The 19,818-nt window shown below is 46.1% G+C and overlaps 1 protein-coding gene across 1 annotated transcript; it reads left to right on the forward strand.

Moving 5' to 3' along the window:
* Positions 1-822: 822 nt before the first annotated feature.
* Positions 823-18,562, forward strand: AADACL4 (arylacetamide deacetylase like 4). Its single transcript, XM_055418832.1, has 4 exons — positions 823-1,033; positions 6,847-7,063; positions 11,802-11,865; positions 17,533-18,562. Exons 1-4 carry the CDS (start codon positions 866-868, stop codon positions 18,308-18,310), a joined length of 1,227 nt encoding a protein of 408 aa, XP_055274807.1. The 5' UTR covers positions 823-865; the 3' UTR covers positions 18,311-18,562.
* Positions 18,563-19,818: the final 1,256 nt, after the last annotated feature.

Consider the following 19,818-nt stretch of genomic DNA (forward strand, 5'->3'; position numbering starts at 1 on the left):
ACCCGTGTTCACTGCAGCACTATTTGCAGCTCCTGAGTTAGGCTCTCTAATTACCCGTTCTTACAGGAGAAGAAGGGGTTTCCCTGATAGCTCAGATGGTAAACATCTGCCTGTAATGCAGGAGACCAGGGTTCAATATCTGGGTCAGGAAGTTCCTCTAGGGGAGGCAACCCACTCCAGTATTCTTGCCTGGAGAATCCCCATGGACAGAGGAGCCTGGAGGGCTACAGTCTATAGGGTCACACAGAATCAGACACGACTGAAGCGACTTAGCATGCGTGCACACACAGGAAAGGAAACGGACATGCAGAGAAAGGACATAATTGACCTAAGACTACAGAGCCAATAAGTGGAAAAGTCAGGATTCAACCCAGGAGGGCTGGCCTCTGAGTGGGTCCTTTTAACTTTGGGCTGTGCTGCTTCTCCTAAGGTAAACTGGAACATCCAAGTGGGGTCAGGACAACCAACTGGTGTACGATGCATTTTGCCCACCCTGACCAGATGCCCATGAGGAAGACTGGCCACATGTGTCCTGTTTTACAGTGAAAAGAACAGGCCACAGACTCCTATGCAGCCTGTAGGAGACCCCTCCCTTGGGGCCCCGGTGCAGGTGCTGTTTGAGCCTGATCTTTACTGATAATTTGGGAGGTCCCTCTCCTAAGTAAGACTCCCCAGTAGGCGGAATTGGTTTTCTTGGTCCCTGTATTCCCTGAGGAAGTGAGTCACTCTGGCTCCCATTGGTCATGCCGTGACTGCTTAAGTCTCAGATCAAAGTTAATCCAAGAGTGGGAGGGAGAACAGAGCCCACATGACTGGCTCAGGTCCTGCCAAGCACCAGACTCAAGCTGCTCGCAACTTTGGCAGCATGGTTGTCCTGTGGCTGGTGCTTCTAGCCGTGCTAGGCACCTTTTTCCTGGGGGTCGCTGTCTGGGCTGTCTGTGAGCACTTCCTCACCACTGATGTCCCCTCTGCTCTACGACATCCTGCCAAGTTCCGATTTCTGCACTGTATATTCATCTATGTGATCACTTTGGTGAGTTGGCACTCAGTCCCCTCATGGGTTGGAGTGAGCTTTCTCTCTCTGTTCCTCTCTCTAGGTCCCTTGGAGGGACAGGAGGGCCTGTCCTTCTTTCATTTGCCTTTCCTCTCTGTCTTCAGACTCTCCCAAGAAAGACAGACTTTGCTATACAGTGGGCTCTCCATGTCGGCAAGTCCTGTATCCGTGGATGGGGGGTCGACTATGAGATGAGCATCTGAAGATGTTGGTATCGTGGGGGTCCTGGAACCAATCCTTCATGGACACTGAAGGGCGGATGGACGATCGTCCTCTCTTTGGTATCTGCTATTCTGTTTCTCTCCCTCTTCCCTTCCCATCCTTCCTCTCACGCACCCTCCCTGTTTTTCCTTCCTTCAACAGCATTTACTGAATGCCAACCAGCGGGCTCGTTTCTGAGGCTTCCCAAACTATCCCAGACCCAACCCTTCCCCTGAAATGGCTTGGAGCCTGACGGAATGAACATGCTTCAGCTACAGCATCTTCCACGTCATAGCACACAGGTGTCCCCCACCCCCAGCAAAGATTGCAAGCACCTGGAAGGCTGCTGCTAAGTCACTTCAGTCGTGTCCGACTCTGTGCGACCCCATAGATGGAAGCCCACCAGGCTCCCCCGTCCCTGGGATTCTCCAGGCAAGAACACTGGAGTGGGTTGCCATTTCCTTCTCCAATGTGTGAAAGTGAAAAGTGAAAGTTAAGTCGCTCAGTCGTGTCTGACCCTTAGCGACCCCACGGACTGCAGCCTACCAGGTTCCTCCATCCATGGGATTTTCTGGGCAAGAGAACTGGAGTGGCTTGCCATTGCCTTCTCCGACCTGGATGGCAGGGCCCATCTTATCTATCCCAGGGCCTGGCGCCTGGCACATGCTTACTTACCATTTGCTGATCAATCACCAGGGAATTCACCTAACACTTCAGAGTGGCCATCCCAGCTGGGCTCACTATGAGGAGGGGTTTGAGATTTGGGATGAAATGGCACATGCCTAGAGCAGCAGATTTGTGAATAGTTTGGCATCTAGTAAGAGGCAGGCAACTTGATTTAATTACAATGTCCCAACCATGAAGTGAAAGCGAAAGTGAAGTCGCTCAGTCGTATCCGACTCTTTGCGACCCCATGGACTGTAGCCCACCAGGCTCTTCCATCCATGGGATTCTCCAGGCAAGAGTACTGGAGTGGGTTGCCATTTCCTTCTCCAACCATGGGAGGAGATCAAACAGTTCACACTGATGACCTGGGGGGAGAAAAACTGTTGAAGGAATTGAGGAGGCCATGCTCAGCTCTGAGAGCTACTCCCTGGCTGTGTGATTTTGGGCAGTTTACTTCATCCCTCTGTGCCTTAGTTTCATTATCTGTGAAGGGGGAATAATTGTGTTTCTTTCATCAGGTTGGTAAGAAGATTAAGATACCGGGTGACAAGGGTTTGGTGATATTTGGCAAACAATGGGCTTCCCAGGTGGCCCAATGGTAAAGAATCCGCCTGCCAATCCAGGAGACGTGGGTTTGATTCCTGGGTTGGGAAGATCTCCTGGAGTAGTAAATGGCAATCCACTCCAGTATTCTTGCCTGGGAAATTCCCTGGACAGAGGATCCTAGTGGGCTATAGTCCATGGGGTTGTAAGAAGACAGACATGACTGAGCACTGAGCACATTTGGTAAATAAGTAAAATGTGTTTCTTGGGCTGTTGGACTGTTTCACCAAGGATACAGATGACTTTCAGAGAAATGAACAAGTCTAGTTTATAATTAGGTGAACTCTACCGCTCCAAGGAGACAGGCTGAGGAAGTGGTACGCACATCTCTCTTATTTATTCTGGTCACACACTTTGCTGGAGGTCAGGTTGTCTCAAGCCAGCAGCCGCAATCTGCATGGAATTCCAGGCTAGTCTGAGGCCCTTGGACTGAAAATGATGTCCAAGTAGCCCAGAAAACTCGCGATCTTTCCAACCTTTGGTGAGTCTCCTCAGGCGCAGTCCACAAGCCAAGCATCTCCTGATGACATCTTCTCCTGGGAGGCTCTGAGATGGGTCCGAGTTTGAATCCAGCTTGTGAAGTTCCATCCTGATCCCCCCAGCCCTGAGTCCTCCTCACAGGTGACAGTGATGAGCATGGTATTATCCAAGTGGTTCATTTGGTTCTAGAAGACAGATACAGAGGCAAATGAATTTTAAGGATAAGGAAGCAAAAACCTAAAAGACTCTACAGCCCAGAAATCAGGTGCCTAGTTTTGTAGTTAGACAACTTTGGGTCTGAGCACTGAATCTTCACTTGCTAGTTTTGTGGACTAATGTCTTTGAGACTCTATTTTCTCCTCTTAAGTGGTGAGGATAGCTGGAGATGCTTTTTATAGGGGTGAGGGGGGGAGTGAGTGAGAAATGCATTTAAGGTGCAGGGTATAGTGCTGGGTGCTTAGAAAGGACTCCATAAAAATAGATTATTAGTAGTATATAAATAAAATCTTTGAAGGCAAAGGCACAGCATTTGCTAAAATCATTATCGATTTGAACGTTGTTATGAATGACTTCATAATACGAATGGAGAAGAAATGGCAACCCACTCCAGTATTCTTGCCTGGAAAATCCATGGATGAATTTTTCATGGTTGGAGGAGCCTGGTGGGCTACAGTCCATGGGGTCACAAAGAGTCGGACACGACTTAGCGACTAAATCACCACCATTGAATAACTTCGGGCTTTCCTGGTGGCTCAGACAGGAAAGAATCTGCCTGCAATGCGGGAGACCTGGGTTTGATCCCTGGGTCAGGAAGATCCCTGGAGAAAAGAATGGCAAACCACTCTGATATTCTTGCCTGGAGAATTCCATGGACAGAGGAGACCAGTGGGCTACAGTCTATGTGGTTGCAAAGAGTCGGACACAACTGAGAGACTAACACACACACACACACACACATACGTGAATGACTTCAGTCTTCCTATAAGATATGAGGATTGATATAGAAAATGCTATAGAGTTCATTTTAAAAGTTAAGCTCTGCTAGAATATTTTGTAAAAGAGTCTTAATATTCATCTGAAGTTCTAGACCTCAGGCGTTTCTAAACTACTGATGGTCCCATTTGTAATACTACTAACACATTCTCTTTATTTACTTATTTGTTTTTGGCTGCACTGGGTTTTCACTGCTGTGTGTGGGCTTTCTCTAGTTTCAGGCAGTGGGAACTGCTCTCCAGTTTGCGATGCTCGGGCTTCTCACTGTGGTGTCTTTTCTGGCTGTGGAGCACGGGCTCCGCAGGGCTCTCGGGCTTCAGTAGTGGCAGTGTGCAGGCTTAGTTGCCCCGAGGCATGTGGAATCTTCCTGGACCAGGGACTGATCCCATGTCTCCTGCATTGGCAGGTGAATTTCTATCCACCACACTACCAGGAAAGTCCTGATACATTCTTATAAATAATATTAGGTGGGCCAAAATGTTTGTGTTTTTCCAGACAATGTTAGAGAAATAATATACTATACTTATAGTATTTATATATACATATAATAACATTTATGCAAACAATATAATTATAATATAGATATATAATATTTATATACTTATATATATGATATACTTATATAAATATAAAGCCTATTATAAATATTATATTTATAATATTATAAATAATAATAGACAGTAATCAATCTTCCTAAATTGCCTCTGTCCTAAATGACTAGCTCTGGCAAATGTGAACTCATTGTTGGAAAAAAGCAAACCAAACCAGACTTCCCTGGTGGTCCAGTGGGTTAAGTATGCACCTTGCAATGCAGGGGACCTGGTTTTGTCCCTGGTCCAGGAAGATCCCACATGCCACAGAGCATCTAAGACCATATGCCACAACTACTGAGCGCATGCCCCACCACAGGAGAAGCCACAACTGCAACTAGAGAGTAGCCACTGCTCTCTGCAGCTAGAGAAAGTCCGTGCACAGCAATGAAGACCCAGCACAGCCAAATAAATATTAAAAAAAAAACACAAAAACAAATCTAACTTCCTGGCTGTATCTAGTGACCTTTCAGAATGTGGTGCTAAGAGATGTTTATCACCACTTTGCATTGTTTAAAAATCCCTGAACCATTTACACTTCAAGATGCTGGAATGGGTTCCTCAGATGTGGGCCAAGTGGTGAGAAAGGAGGTCATCCTCACGGCCCTGGTAACCTTGCTATCCTCCAACTCAAGCAGAAAAGTAGTGGTTTTGTTGGGAGTTCCCTTTTGAGAAAACTTAGTCTTGGCAGTGGGGCAGCTGGCATAGGGGTGGGGTTGTCTCCATGGAGGGAATGAACTGGGGCATCCCACAAACCTTGGGCAAGGTCACACCAATGGGTGTGACCTCACACTTGCCAGAACCCACTAGTGACACACTCCCCCTGGGTGGTCACATCTGATTCCCAAGCTTCATCCTTGGGAACTGTAGACCCGATTCTTCCATTTTACAAACAAGGAACACTGAAGCTCAGAGAAGGGAACGCGTGAGGTCTTTCAGTGAGATAGCAGTAGGTAAAGTCTTGAATTCAAATCTGCTTGATTCCAGAACCCAAGCTGTTTCTAATTTAGTGGTGGAGAACATAAATTCTGTATCTTACTCACTGATGGGCAAGGCACTTGATCTTGGTATGCCTCACTTGCCCCATCTGCAAAATGGAACGGATAATTGCACTTGACTTAGAAGGGTTGCTGAACAGTTTGAGCCAGTTAATAACCTAAAGCCCTTGGACCGGTATTGGCATGTCACAGGTGACTGGTAAGTGTCAGCTGTTCTTACTGTGTTCACTATTATCATCCCGTGCTGTTTTCTTTCTGACACAGACACATATTCCATGTGAGGTCCATAGAAGAGATGATCTGACATGGTTGAAATGCATTTATTACATGTGATACAACACCATGTAACTACATCTCATGAAATATTTCACTATTTGTTTGCTTATAACCAGAGTGACCATATTAGTTTAAAAACAATGGACTTCTCACATTTGGCAGATAGATGGCCCTTGTACCATTGATCCCTTCTCCTGAGCCCATGGACTTCCCTGATAGGTCAGTTGGCAAAGAATCCGCCTGCAGTGCAGGGGACCCCAGTTCAATTCCTGGGTTGAGAAGATCTGCTGGAGAAGGAATAGGCTACCCACTTCAGTATTCTTGGGTTTTCCTTGTGGCTCAGCTGGTAAAGAATCTGTCTGCAATGTGGGAGACCTGGGTTCCATCCCTGGGTTGGGAAGATCCCCTGGAGAAGGGAAAGGTTACCCACTCCAGTATTCTGGCCTGGAGAATTCAATGGAGTGTATAGTCCATGGGGTTGCAAAGAGTCGGACACAACTGAATGACTTTCACTTTCTTTCCTGAACCCATGGCAGACATCCCTAATTGGTCTCATTACTTTTTTCTGTTGAACACAAATGTGGCTTAAGCATCTGTCCTAATCCACAGAGGCAATGATGGTGTTAACCTGTCTCTGCCATCTCAAGCTGGGGGCCAAGGAGAGCAAGGTTGCCAGTCATCTTGCCTTGGACATTGGCTTTGATGAGCTCAATGCCCAACCACTCAGCCCAAATGTGGGCTAGCTCTTTGGCAAATTCTTACCACTGTTCAACCAAGAGCTTTTGGGAGGAAATTCTGCAAACCTGGCCCTTTATCTGGACACATTCTCCAGAGCCTGTCGCTTCCTGATGAGCCCTGGGGCCATGCTTTGAGGCACATGAGAAACAGCAAGAACATCCTAGCAGTTACAAGAAGCAGGAGGTGTCCCATTCAGATAGACCCTAGTCTCCCTCATCTCTCCCTCTCTTTCTCTTATCTCTAACAGGGGAATATATTTGAGAAGATAGGGGCTTGCTCCCTGCCCAGATTTCTCCAGTTTTTGCACAACAGCATGAGAATCAAGGAGGACCCTGCGCTTGTGGTAACCAACCTGCGTTTTGGGACCATACCAGTCAGGCTGTTCCAGCCCAAGGCACCCTCTCCCAGCCCCCGGCGAGGCATCATCTTCTTCCATGGAGGAGGCGCCTTAATTGGGAGCCTGGGTAAGATCCTCCACGGTGGCTTCATAAAGGAAGAGCCTCATCTACACACACAGCTTTACCCCTCCCATGGGAACCTTGTTGGAGTTTCTCCAAGAAATCAGAAATGGGTTGCCATTTCCTTCTCCAGAAAGAAATCAGCAGTTGGAGATTTTTATTGGGAGTCCAGACTATGGGCTTTGGGTTCAAGTCAGCAGATGGTGTGGAAATGTTCTTTTTTATACTGTGATAGTCTAGGTCAAGGAGAGGGTGGTGAAGTGACGGGAGGTGCGGAGGATGAGGGTGGCATTTATGGCCCTGCAGTATTGACTCTGCTCCCCTCCCCCTGCTCACCACTCACAGTCATCGCTAGTCCTGTCTGTTCTTCCCCCACAATATTTCTCAAATGCACACGTTTCTTGCAGGCTCTGCGAGATAACTGTGATCTTTCTCTTGCTGCATCCCTTTACTCCCACATCTCAGCAACTGCTCTCCCTTGTCACTCCTGGCTCTTCACGGTCTCATCCTCACCCAGTAGCCAGAAGGAGCTCATAAAAGTACAAGTTGGAACTTGTCTGTCTTGCACTGAAACCCTTCCTGTGGCTTTCCTGGTGTGGTTTTTTTTGTTTTTTTTTTTAATAATGTTGTTTATTTTTGGCTGTGCTGAGTCTTCTTTGCTGCTCAGGCTTTTCTCTAGTTTTGGTGAGTGGGGGCTACTCTCTAGCTGTGGTGCATCGGTTTCTTATTGCAGTGGCTTCTTGTTCTGGCTCCCTGGCTCTAGAGCGCAGTCTCAATGCCCACGGCACATAGAATTAGTTGCTCAATGACATGCAGGATCTTCCTGGACCAGGGATCGAACCCATATCTCCTGCATTGGCAGGTGGATTCTTTACCACTAAGCCACCAGGGAAGCCCTAGGGTCTTTTTTCAGAAAATAAATTTATTTATCATCTTTGTCTGCTCTAGGTCTTCATTGCCGTGTGTGGGCTTTCTCTAGTTGCAGCAAGTGTGGGCCACTCTGCTGCAGTGGGCAGGCTTCTCACTGAGGCGGCTTCTCTTGTTGCAGAGCACAGACTCTAGGGCACTTGGGCTTCAGTAGTTGTGGCACACGGGGTTAGTTGCATTGTGGCATGTGGGATGTTGGTTCCCAAACCCGGGAACGAAGCCACATCCCTGCGTTGGAAAGCAGATTCTTTACCACTGGGCCACCAGGCAAGACCCCCCCCAGGGTCTTTAGATGAAACCTGAACTCCCCCCAGTAGCTGGTGCTGGCCCTTCAGATCTCTCCTGCCTGCTCATCTGGGTCTCCCGCCGGCCCAGCGTGGTCACTCTGCGGCAACCACACTGCCTGTGCTGCCGACACACCGGGCTCCTTCTCTCTGAATCTCCCGCACTTGCTGTTCCCTGGCCTCCAGAGTTGTCTCCCGCACCCCCTCACTTTGCAGGACTGGTGACCCCTTCTTCATTCTTCCAGTTCGCTCTCAAAGGCCCCTCCCCAGAGTGGCCTCCTGGACATCTTCTCTAAAGAACTCTCCCTCCCACTCTAGTGCCCTGCCCTACGCCCAGTGTCCATCCATCCTTGACATTGCCCTTTAGCATTTTCTTCATGGCAGTTGTCACAATCTGAACGCATCTCCTTTCTCCAGGTGTTTCCTTGTTTACTGCCTGCATTCCCCAACTAAGAATGGAAAGTCTGAGAGTGCAAGAAAGACTTCTATTTTGCTTGTTGCAGGACCCCAGGGCCAGACCCATGGTTTTATTTTTTGAATGAATGTATAAGCATGAGATCTCTTCGAGAAAATTGGATACAACAAGGGAACATTTCATTCAAGGATGGGCACAATAAAGGACAGAAACGATAAGGACCTAACAGAAGCAGAAGAGATTAAGATGAAGTGGTAAGAATACACAGAAGAAGTATATTGAAAAGGTCTTAATGACCTGGATAACCATGGTGGTATGGTCACTCACCTGGAGCCAGACATCCTAGAGTATGAAGTCAAGTGGGCCTTACAAAGTATTACTACAAACAAAGCTAGTGGAGGTGATAGGGAATTCTAGCTGAGTTATTTAAAAATTCTAAAAGATGATGCTGTTAAAGTGTTGCACGCAAATTTGGATAATTCAACAGTGGCCACAGGACTGGAAATGTCAGTTTTCATTCCAATCCCAAAGAAGGGCAGTGCCAAAAAATGTTTAAACTACTGGACAATTGTGCTCATTTCACATGCTAGCAAGATAATGCTCAAAATCCTTCAAGCTAGGCTTTGCTAGTGAACCAAGAAATTCCAGATGTATAAGCTGTGCTTTAAAAAGGCAGAGGAACTAGAGATCAAACTGCCAACATCCCTTGGGGCATAGAAAAAGCAAGAGAATTCCAGAAAAACATCTACTTCTGCTTCATTGACCACGCTAAAGCCTTTGACTGTGTGGATCACAACAAACTGTGGAAAATTCTTAAAGATATGGTAATACCAGACCACCTTATCTGTCTCTTGAGAAACCTATATGTGGGTCAAGAAGAAACAGTTAGAACTGGACATGAAACAACAGACTGCTTCAAAATTGGGAAAGGAGAATGTCAATGCTATATATTGTCACCCTGATTATTTAATTTGTATGCAGAGTATATCTTGGAAAATGTCAGGCTGGATGAATCACAAGCTGGAATCAAGATTGCTGGTAGAAATATCAACAATCTCAGATATGCAGATGATACCACTCTAATGGCAGAAAGTAAAGCGGAACTAAAGGGTTTCTTGATGGTAGTGAAAGAAAAGAATGAAAAAGTTGGCTTAAAACAAAAGAATGAAAAAGTTGGCTTAAAACTCAACATTCAAAAACTAAGATCATGGTATCTGGTCCCATCATTTCATGGCAAGTAGAAGGGGAAAACTTGGAAGCAGTGACAGGTTTTATTTTTCTGGGCTCCAAAATCACTGCAGATGGTGACTGCAGCCATAATACTAAAAGATGTTTGCTCCTTGGAAGGAAAGTTATGATAAACCTAGACAGTGTTTTAAAAAAGTAGCAATTCACTTTTCTGACAGGGGTCCATATAGTTAAAGCTATGGCTTTTCCAGTCATCGTGTACTGGATGTGAGAGGTGGACCATAAGGAAGGCTGAGTGAAGCAAGAAATGATGCTTTCAAATTCTCCAGGTGCTGAAGAAGAGTTTTGAGAATCCTTTGGGCTGTAAGGAGATCAAATCAGTTAATCCTAGAGGAAATCAACCTTGAATATTGACTGGAAAGACTGATGCTGAAGCTCCAATACTTTGACTACGTGATGCGAAGAGCTGACTCACTGGAAAAGACCCTGATGCTCGGAGACTGAGGGCAAAAGAAGGGGGTGGCAGAGGATGAGATAGTTATATAGCATCACCAACTCAGTGGACATGAATTTGAGCAAACTCGGAGACAGTGGAGGACAGAAGGGCTTGGTGTGTGACAGTCCTCGGGGGTCCCAAAATGTCAAACACAACTTAGGGACTGGAGCACATGCATACATAGATGGGTGAATAACTGGGAGATTCGCTGTCCCATTACGTGTTCCCTGAGATTAGGCTGTACTGCCACCTGGTGGTAGAATATAATATCTGAACTTGCTGCCTGGATGCTTCCTTCTCTGAAGTTAACTATGAGTATCTACTTTGTGGGATTTCCCTGGTGGCTCAGTGGTAAAGAATCTGCCTGCAGTTCAGGAGACACTGGAGATGAGGGTTCAGTCCCTGGGTCAGGAAGATCCCCTGAAGGAAATGGCAACCTGGCAACCAATGGCAACCTGGCAACCAACACCAATGTTCTTGCCAGGAGGATTCCCTGGACAGAGAAGCCCGGCAGGCTGTAGTCTGTGGTGAGCACACAGGCACACATCTCCTTTGGCCTGGCCCCCTTGTCCAAGATCACTCCTCCCTTTCAGAGGCCTCTGGAAGCACTCCATTTTTGGTCTGCGACTGTTCCTCCTCCTCTGTGGAGGAATGACATTACTTCCAAAAGTAACAGCAGGACTCACTCAGCAAATAATTTTTAAGGGCCTACTATGTGTCAGACCCTCTTAGAGGCCCAGGGGACATTGTGGAGAACAAGAAAAGGTCCTCATGGAGCTTACCCAAACAGTGGGGCTGAGCAGTGAAAGAAAAATAAGTATATGTGTGCTCAGTCACTTCAGCTGTGTCCGATTCTTTGTGACCCCATGGGCTGTAGCCCGCCAGGCTCCTCTGTCTATGGGATTCTCCAGGCAAGAATACTGGAGTGGGTTGCCATTTCCTCCTCCAGGGGATCTTTCCGACCCAGGGATCGAACCCTCGTCTCCTGTATTGACAGGTGGATTCTTTACCACTGAGCCACCTGGAAAGCCCATATATATATAAATTATTATTCACATTCCAGGGCAGACATGCCCACCTTCCCTCATTTTGTCTTTGTCGGTTTCAAAGCACCAAACCTTCTAACTCCAAGGTTTCCCCTCCCGTCAAATAAAACGTTGTGGCTGGTGAGCCCCAAGGCATATCTGCTCCCCGACATTCAGGAGACTTGGGTGGATTCAGGTGTCTGATTTTAAGCTTTTCTATTGCCCAGGCAGAGGTGGCCAGAGTCCCTTCAAGGGAAGCAAGAACAGGAAGAGAGGGGGGCTCTCACACCTGTGCCAGCACTGCTGGGAGCTCTTCCTGTGAGCTGGGGGCAGTGCTGGGCCCCATGGGCGCCAGTCCTTGTACGGGCTACTCACAGGCAGCTGCTGCTGTGTCGGTTTTGTCTTGCAGATATGTACCACAGCCTGTGTGGTTCTCTAGCCCGGGAGACTGACTCTGTGCTGCTGGCCGTTGGGTGAGTTGCTGGAGAAAGTTAGTAGATGTTACCTGGTGGCAGAAGGTAGGGGTGAGGCCCCAGATGATTTGCAGAGCAGAGGTCCTAACCCTGGAGAGAAATTCATGCACATGTGTCCGTGGAGACAGGCACGGTAGCATTCAAAACAGCCTAAACCAGAAGCAACCCCAATGCCCATCAACAGGGAGTAGACGAATCAACCGTGGCACTGTCAGTGTTACATTACATAGCCATTAAGGCATTATGGGATATGGCGTAGCTGTTCAAATAAGGCACACCCAGAAGGCACACCCATAACATGGATGAATCTTGGCAGTATAAAATTTAGTGAGAAAATTTTCTAAAACTTACATAAAGCGAGATACTCTGTCTGCAGAATGAAAAACAATTAAAATCAGAGCAATACTTTTAAGGAACATGCATAGGCACAATGAAATTATGTAAAAAGGAAAGAGAATGATGGTTATGCGATTCAAGGTAACCATTCCCTTAAATGGGGGAGGCAGTGAGATGGGCTGGTGCTGGGAGTATTATGGGGTTGACTGAAGATTCTGAAGGTTCTGGTTAATGTCCTGGCTGTTCTTTGGGGCAATGATGCTTTTTGCATTGTTAAAACGAATAACTAACAAACTTATGAACTAACTAGATAGCTAATTAACTCCTGACCATGAAGGGACTAATGTTGGGAGTGTCTCAAGGAAGCCATAACCCTGGGCACCTGGAGTTCTTTGAAAATAGGAGAGGGCTTTTGAATGAATGGAATGGGGCTGTGGGGACCACTCACCAGAATTCTGGTTCTTAATCCAACAAATCACAAGTCACAGGGAAACAGTTTAGAGAACACGAGTGAGAGAAGCTAAAAATGTCCCCTTTAGAGTCACCCTCTAAAACAAGCCCCCTCAAACAAAGAAACTTCCTCAGTATCTCTGGTTTTCTTGAGGAAGGATAAAGGATATAAGGATAAAAAGAAAGGATATCTTTCTTGAGGAGGAAGATAGCGTCTTTCCAGTCATCATCGTACCTCCCAGCCAGCTGAGCCTCATGTCTGACATTCCACCGTTAGTTTCCACCAGACTCTACATCTCTGAGGGCTTAGTGATAATAAAAACATCTATTGAACACATAAAGGTGTTAATAAGCACCTCCGTTAATACCTTGTAGGAAATTGCTGAGGATATTGTTATTCTTGGGCTTCCCAGGTGGCACTAGTGCTAAAGAATCTGCCTGCCAATGCATTTCAGTTCAGTTGAGTCACTCAGTTGTGTCTGACTCTTTGCGACCCCATGGATTGCAGCACACCAGGCTTCCCTGGCCAACACCAACTCCCAGAGCTTGCTCAAACTCGTGTCCATTGAGTTGGCATCGATGCCATACAACCATCTCATCCTTTATCATCTCCTTTTCCTCCCACCTTCAGTCTTTCCCAGCATCAGGGTCTTTTCAAATGAGTCAGTTCTTCACATCAGGTGGACAATGTATTGGAGTTTTAGCTTTAGCATCAGTCCTTCCAGTGAATATTCAGGACTGATTTCCTTTAGGATGAACTGGTTGGATCTCCTTGATGTCCAAGAGACTCTCAAGAGTCTTCTCCAACACCACAGTTCAAAAGCATCAATTCTTCAGCGCTCAGCTTTCTTTATCATCCAACTCTCACATCCACACATGTCTACTTGAAAAACCATAGCTTCAACTAGATGGATCTTTGTTGGCAAAGTAATGTCTTTGCTTTTGAATATGCTGTCTAGGTTGGTCATAACTTGTCTTCCAAGGAGCAAGCGTCTTTTAATTTCATGGCTGCAGTCACCATATGCAGTGATTTTGGAGCCCAAGAAAATAAAGTCTGTCACTGTTTCCAATGTTTCCACGTCTATTTGCCATGAAGTGATGGGACCAGATGCCATGATCTTAGTTTTCTGAATGTTGAGTTTTAAGCCAACTTTTTCACTCTCCTCTTTTACTTTCATCAAGAGGCTTTTTAGTTTCTCTTCTCTTTCTGCCATAAGGGTGGTGCCATCTGCCTATCTGAGGTTATTGAAATAATCTCTGGATTGGGAAGATCCCCTGGAGGAAGAAATGGCAATCCACTCCAGTATTCTTGCCTGGGAAATCCCATGGACAGAAGAGGACTGGTGGGCTACAGTCCATGGGTTGCAGAATCGGACATGACTGAGCACACTGTTGTACTGTATATTGTATTGTTATTCTAGACAGCTGAAAAGACTTGGCATACAGGTTTTGATAAGCTAGGCTGGGGGAGGAAGAAAGGCAGGTAAGGTTCTTCAGGTTGCCAGGGGCTGCAGGTGGATGGTGCCTGGGGGAAACGCCCCGAGAACACTAAGGGAGAAACGATCATGGTCTGGGTGTGCCCTGGTTTTTTGTCAAGATACGACGGAGTTTCTTAAGTAAGATCCTGGAGAATAGTGTTTGAAAGATTTGTCTTTCAACCATTCGGCTCTGCAGAGCCTTCATCCCTGAAGGTGGGTGGGCAAGAGAGAGTCCAAGGAGGTGTGGGCATTTCTGTTTCCTACTAGCAGGTCTGGGATTCTGCAATAGAAAGCATATGCTATTTCATGACATCAGGTTTGTATGTTTGACATTTGATGAGTCACATTCACTTCTAGGGGCTTCCCTGGTGGCTCAGCAGTAAAGAATCTGCTTGTAATGCAGGAGACCCAGGTTCAATCCCTGGGTCAGGAAGATCCCCTGAAGGAGAGGATGGCAATCTACTTCAGTACTCTTGCCTAGAGAATCCCATGGACAGAGGAGCCTGGCGGGCTGCAGTCCATGGGGTCATATAGAGTCAGACATGACTGAAACGACTAAGCAGTAGCAGCATTCACTTCTAGACATGACAAAGTGGAAGCTGAAGCTTGTGCTTGCCGCTTACAGGTGCTGGGGCCATCTCACCGTGAGGACTCCACAGCGGGGCATGTGTTTTGCCTGGATTTAAGTGGGAACCCATACTGATAACATTGAATTATTGATCGCTATATTGCTTATTGCGGAAATGTGGCAAAGTTATAAGCAATCAACCCACCCTACTCTTTCTTTCTTTTTTTTAAAGTATTTATCTATTTGGCTGCACCAGGTCCTAGCTGTGGCATGTGGGATCTATTTCTCTGACCAGGGATGGAACCTAGGCCCCCTGAACAGGGAGTATGTAGTCTTAACCACCGGACCATGAGGGAAGTCCCCAAATTGTATTCTTAAAAATGATGCTTTGGGAAACCTTTTATAGGAAATAAAATCCAAGGTCAAATAGAAGGCAGTGGTTTTCAAACTGGGTTCCATAGAGCACTAGGGTTTCCCTCACTGTCTCAGAGGTGGGTCTGGAGGTCAAAGAAGAAGTAGTGGGGGATTAAGGTGTCTTATCTTTGGGCAAAACCAGAACAACTGCATTTACCTATTTTATTTGGTGGAGCTCCAGGTATCATTTTAATTAAAAAAAATATACCTTTTCTTGTTCTAAATAAGTTTGAAAGCCACTGGTCTAAAGTGTCATTTTTCCTTATGGAATTCTCAATTTAATCTTACAAGTAGAATGAGGTTTTTTTTTTTTTTTTTTGATGCTTTAAGTGATAGGTTGCAAGAACTGAAAAGACAATTAGCAATAGCCTCAAATAAAAATTTAAGATAACAACCATATTTTAAATAAGTTCTCTAATCCTAGTTTAGCTAAGCTGTTAACTGGTTTAGCCAAGCTGTTTCTATTTTTAAAATGCATTCCTTTCTGTTATTCCAGTCTTGATGCATTAGTTAGCTTCTGTTAGACCCAGGTTCGATCCCTGGGTGAGGAAGCTCCCCTGGAGAAGGAAATGGCAGCCCACTCCAGTACTTTTGCCTGGAAAATTCCATGGATAAAGGAGCCTTGTGGGTTACAGTCCATGAGGTCGCAAAGGGTCGGACAGTACTGAGCAACTTCACTTTCACTTCACTATTTTTAGAAGTTCACCTGCTCTCCCAGCTTTATTGAACTATAATGATATATGCATTGTGTCAATTTAAGGTGTTCAACATGTTGGTTTGATATACTTACATACTGCAATATGACTGCTACCATCATATCACATAATTAGCATTTCTTTTTATGGTGAGAACCTTTAAGATCTACTCTCTTAGCAACTTTCAAGTATATAAGATGTTATTGTTAACTATAGTCACTATCCTGTACCGTAGATCCCCAGGACTTGTTAATCTTATAACTGGAAGTTTGAATCTTTTGACCAGCATCTCCTCCTTTCCGCCACCACCCTGGTAACCACCACTCAACTCTCTGTCTCTCTGTTTTGGCTTCTTTAGATTCTATGTATAAGTGATATTATACAGTGTTTGTCTTTCTCTGTCTGACTTATTTCACTCAGTGTAACATCAGTCCATTCTAAAGGAGATCAATCCTGGGTGTTCATTGGAAGGACTGATGCTAAAGCTGAAACTGCAATACTTTGGCCACCTCATGCGACGAGTTGACTCACTGGAAAAGACTCTGATGCTGAGAAAGGTTGGGGGAGGGAGGAGAAGGGGACGACAGAGAATGAGATGGCTGGATGGCATCACCGACTCTGTGGACAGAGTTTGAATGAACTCTGGTAGTTGCTGATGGACAGGGAGGCCTGGCGTGCTGTGATTCATGGGGTCGCAGAGAGTCGGACACGACTGAGTAACTGAACTGAACTGAACTGAACATCCTGGTTTCACCCAAGTTGTTGCAAAGGGCAGGATTTCCTTCTTTCTTATGGCTAAACAATGTTTCAATTTATATGGAACATCTAGACGTTCATATTAAAGCTCCTTCTCTTTGCCCTTGAATTCGCATGAGGAGACACACTTCGGGGCTTAGACAAACCCCCAGGATGCTGATCATCAATCTCTGGCACCTGGGTCTGCCACAGCCCCAGTTGTGTCTGTTTTCTGACTGCCTACCTTCTCTACACCTTCACCGTCAGAACACTTCCCAAACCCCTTCTTTCCTTCCTGCAGCCCCAGAAAAGAAGGCAACTCTGAGTCATTGGTGGGAACAAACCTCGGTCCATCAGATTTTTCTTTTGAAAAAAATTCTACCTGAAAGAAACTTGCCCTTGACTTTCATTTTGGTTTCTCCCATCCTTTTCTTTCATGAGTGGCAGCAGCTTCATTGGCCTTTCTTAACACTGCTGGTCATTTTGCTTCTGATGTGAACAGCTTTCTAAATTGCACATTTTTTCTTGTTTTTCAAATCTCTTATTTAAAATATATTTTTTTAATTGGAGGAAAATTGCTTTACAGTGTTGTGTTGGTTTCTGCCATACAACAACCTGAATCAGTCATAATCATATGTAACCCCTCCCTCCTGAGCCTCCCTCCCCCCACCCATCCCACTCCCCTAGGTCATCACAGAGTGCCAGGCTGGGCTCCCTGTGCTGTACAGCATAAGTTGCACATTCTCGTATGGCTCATCTCCATCTGTGGAAAGTAGAGAGAGCATAGTTCTGGAATCAAGGATCCCTGTCTGCAAGTTAAGGAAAGGTTCTTCACATTCTCACATGCAAAAAGTGGGGCTAAGTACCCTTACCTCAGAGGGCCATTCTGAAGGTTTAATCAGAAACACCATTGCAAGGGGGAGTGGAAAGTAACATGGCTTCCCAGCGGCCCCTGTTCACACAGGTGTGCTTCTGTTCCCTGCTTACTCAGGTACCGCAAGCTTCCTGATCACCATTACTCTACCGTTTACCATGATTGCCTGAATGCCTCTATTCACTTCCTGAAGACCCTGGAAACATATGGGGTGGATTCCTCCCGGGTTGTGCTCTGCGGAGACAGCAGTGGGGCAGGAGCAGCAGCCTTGATCTCCCAGACCTTGGTGGGCAGGTTGGATCTTCCCCAAATCCGGGCCCAGGTCCTGATTTATCCCCTCCTCCAACTCATCAATTTTCAGCTGCCATCCTTTCACCAGAACTCACGTATTCCATTCCTCACCCAGAAGCTCTTGATAACTTGCATGTTTAAATATCTGCTTATCGACTTCTCCTGGAGGGATGCCATCGTGAGCGGGGCTTTTATTCCTCCCGAAGTCTGGAAGAAGTACCGGAAGTGGCTCAGCACTGACAACCTACCCAACAGGTTCAAGAAGACAAGCTGCCAACCTGTGTTTCCTGCCCCTTTTAATGAGGCTGCCTATCTAGAAAGCGAACACTTGTTGGATGCAGAAAATTCACCCCTTGTAAGGGATGATGAGATCATAGCCCAGCTTCCGGAGGCCTTCCTGGTGAGCTGTGAGAATGATATCCTCCGTGATGATGCCTTGCTCTATAAGAAGCGCTTGGAGGACCGGGGGGTCCCCGTGACATGGTACCATGTGGAGGATGGCTTTCACGGATCACTGATGTTTTTTGATAAGAAGTTGTTCTCTTTCCCATGCTCCCTGAAAATTATGAATGCTGTAGTCAGTTATATAAAGAGCATACTGTAAGGTTGGGGCTCTGAGTAGGGCATAGCCAGTACGGACTCTGCTACAAGCTGAGTCCTCTGATGAATTCATATTAATTGATTAAGGAGATGCTCAGTCGGTGCTTACTCTGCAAGGAAGGATGAGAAGGAAGCTAAGAACAGTCATGCTTAGTATATGAGAAAATCCCAACTGTTTCCTTTCAGTGCCAACAGTGTTCAGTTCTGGATCTAGCAACATTCTCTAACCTTCTCATTCAGGTGAAATAAATACTCAATGCAGAAAAAAAAAAATGCCTTGAAAGTTTCTCAACACTCTAACACACAAGACCTCTGCTGAATGAATGTTGACAACTGTCCGTGATGGGTTTATACCCATAATGCTAAAGTACTGCTTGGGGCTAACATCTCCAAGGAGGTGGAGGAGGCAGCAACTAATTGTTCCCGGGGCCAAAGGTTCATCAGCCAAATTCCAACAGTTTGTTCACAGATTGGTTCCAGTTGGCCTGAGAGATGCTGTTGCAACAAAACCCTGCCCTCAATGTAACCACATTCGGTCTGGACTAAAGGGACAGTTTAGAGGGGCTCATGAGAAAGGGAGCGGTGAGAAGAGGCAAGAGGACGGCAGTGAGGAAAGGGGTGGGCTCTGGGGGCGGGGGGCTTTTCCCGGGCTTAAGTCTTTGATCTGAATTCCAAAACTAGGTCACTAGCTATCAAAAGGTAGGGTCTTAGAGCCAGGGCTGTCTTGGGAATCTCTGAATGCCATCTGAGATATGGAAACTGCATTTCCTAAGGCAGTAAGATGTCAGCCTTCTTTCTCTAGTGAACTTATATCTTGGTCTCACTTATACAAAGAATCTTGCCTTCACTTAGCCCATACCACTTTCTCTGCTTGCAGGGAAGAGGAAGAGAATAGGAAGAGAATATTTATATTGCATGTTGGGGGCAGTCCACATTAGTTTGGGTCCGTGTTTCCTAGCCATATCTGTAATAGCACTGGGCCTCCCTGCTGTCTGGTCCCATCCAGTGCTAAAGTTGGAGGATCTCTCTTTTCTGCAGCCATAGCATCTCTTGGTGTCAAGGACCTCACCTGTGACTGATGGAGGTAGGAGTCGTATTGGTGTCTTGGATTCTTGCAAAGGGTGCAGATATCTACACAGGCAGTTTTGGACCGGGCTCCTGGGAGCATGGAGACTCCTGGTATCATGATCTATGTGCTATATGTAAGTAGCTTTGATGGAAAAGTATGTTAATTACCTACTGCTGTGTAACAATACTACAATGAACTTAGTGGCTTAAACAACACAGACTTATTATCTTACAGTTTCTGTGGGTCAGGACACTGAGAATGGACACTTAGCTGCAATTAAGGTGTTGGGGCTGTCATTTCATCTGAGGCTTGGGTGGTGAGGAATCTGTTTAAGTTTAGTCAGTTTGTTAGCAGAATTCAGTTCCTTGAAGACAGAGAGCTTCGGTTTCCTGCTAGCTGTTGACTAGAGGCCGCTATTGGCTTCTAGAAGCCACTCACAGTTT

This window comes from Moschus berezovskii, chromosome 17 (genome assembly GCF_049115385.1).
Source record: "Moschus berezovskii isolate FMDL1 chromosome 17, NW_MosBer_1.0, whole genome shotgun sequence".
NCBI classification, from domain to species: Eukaryota; Metazoa; Chordata; class Mammalia; order Artiodactyla; family Moschidae; genus Moschus; species Moschus berezovskii.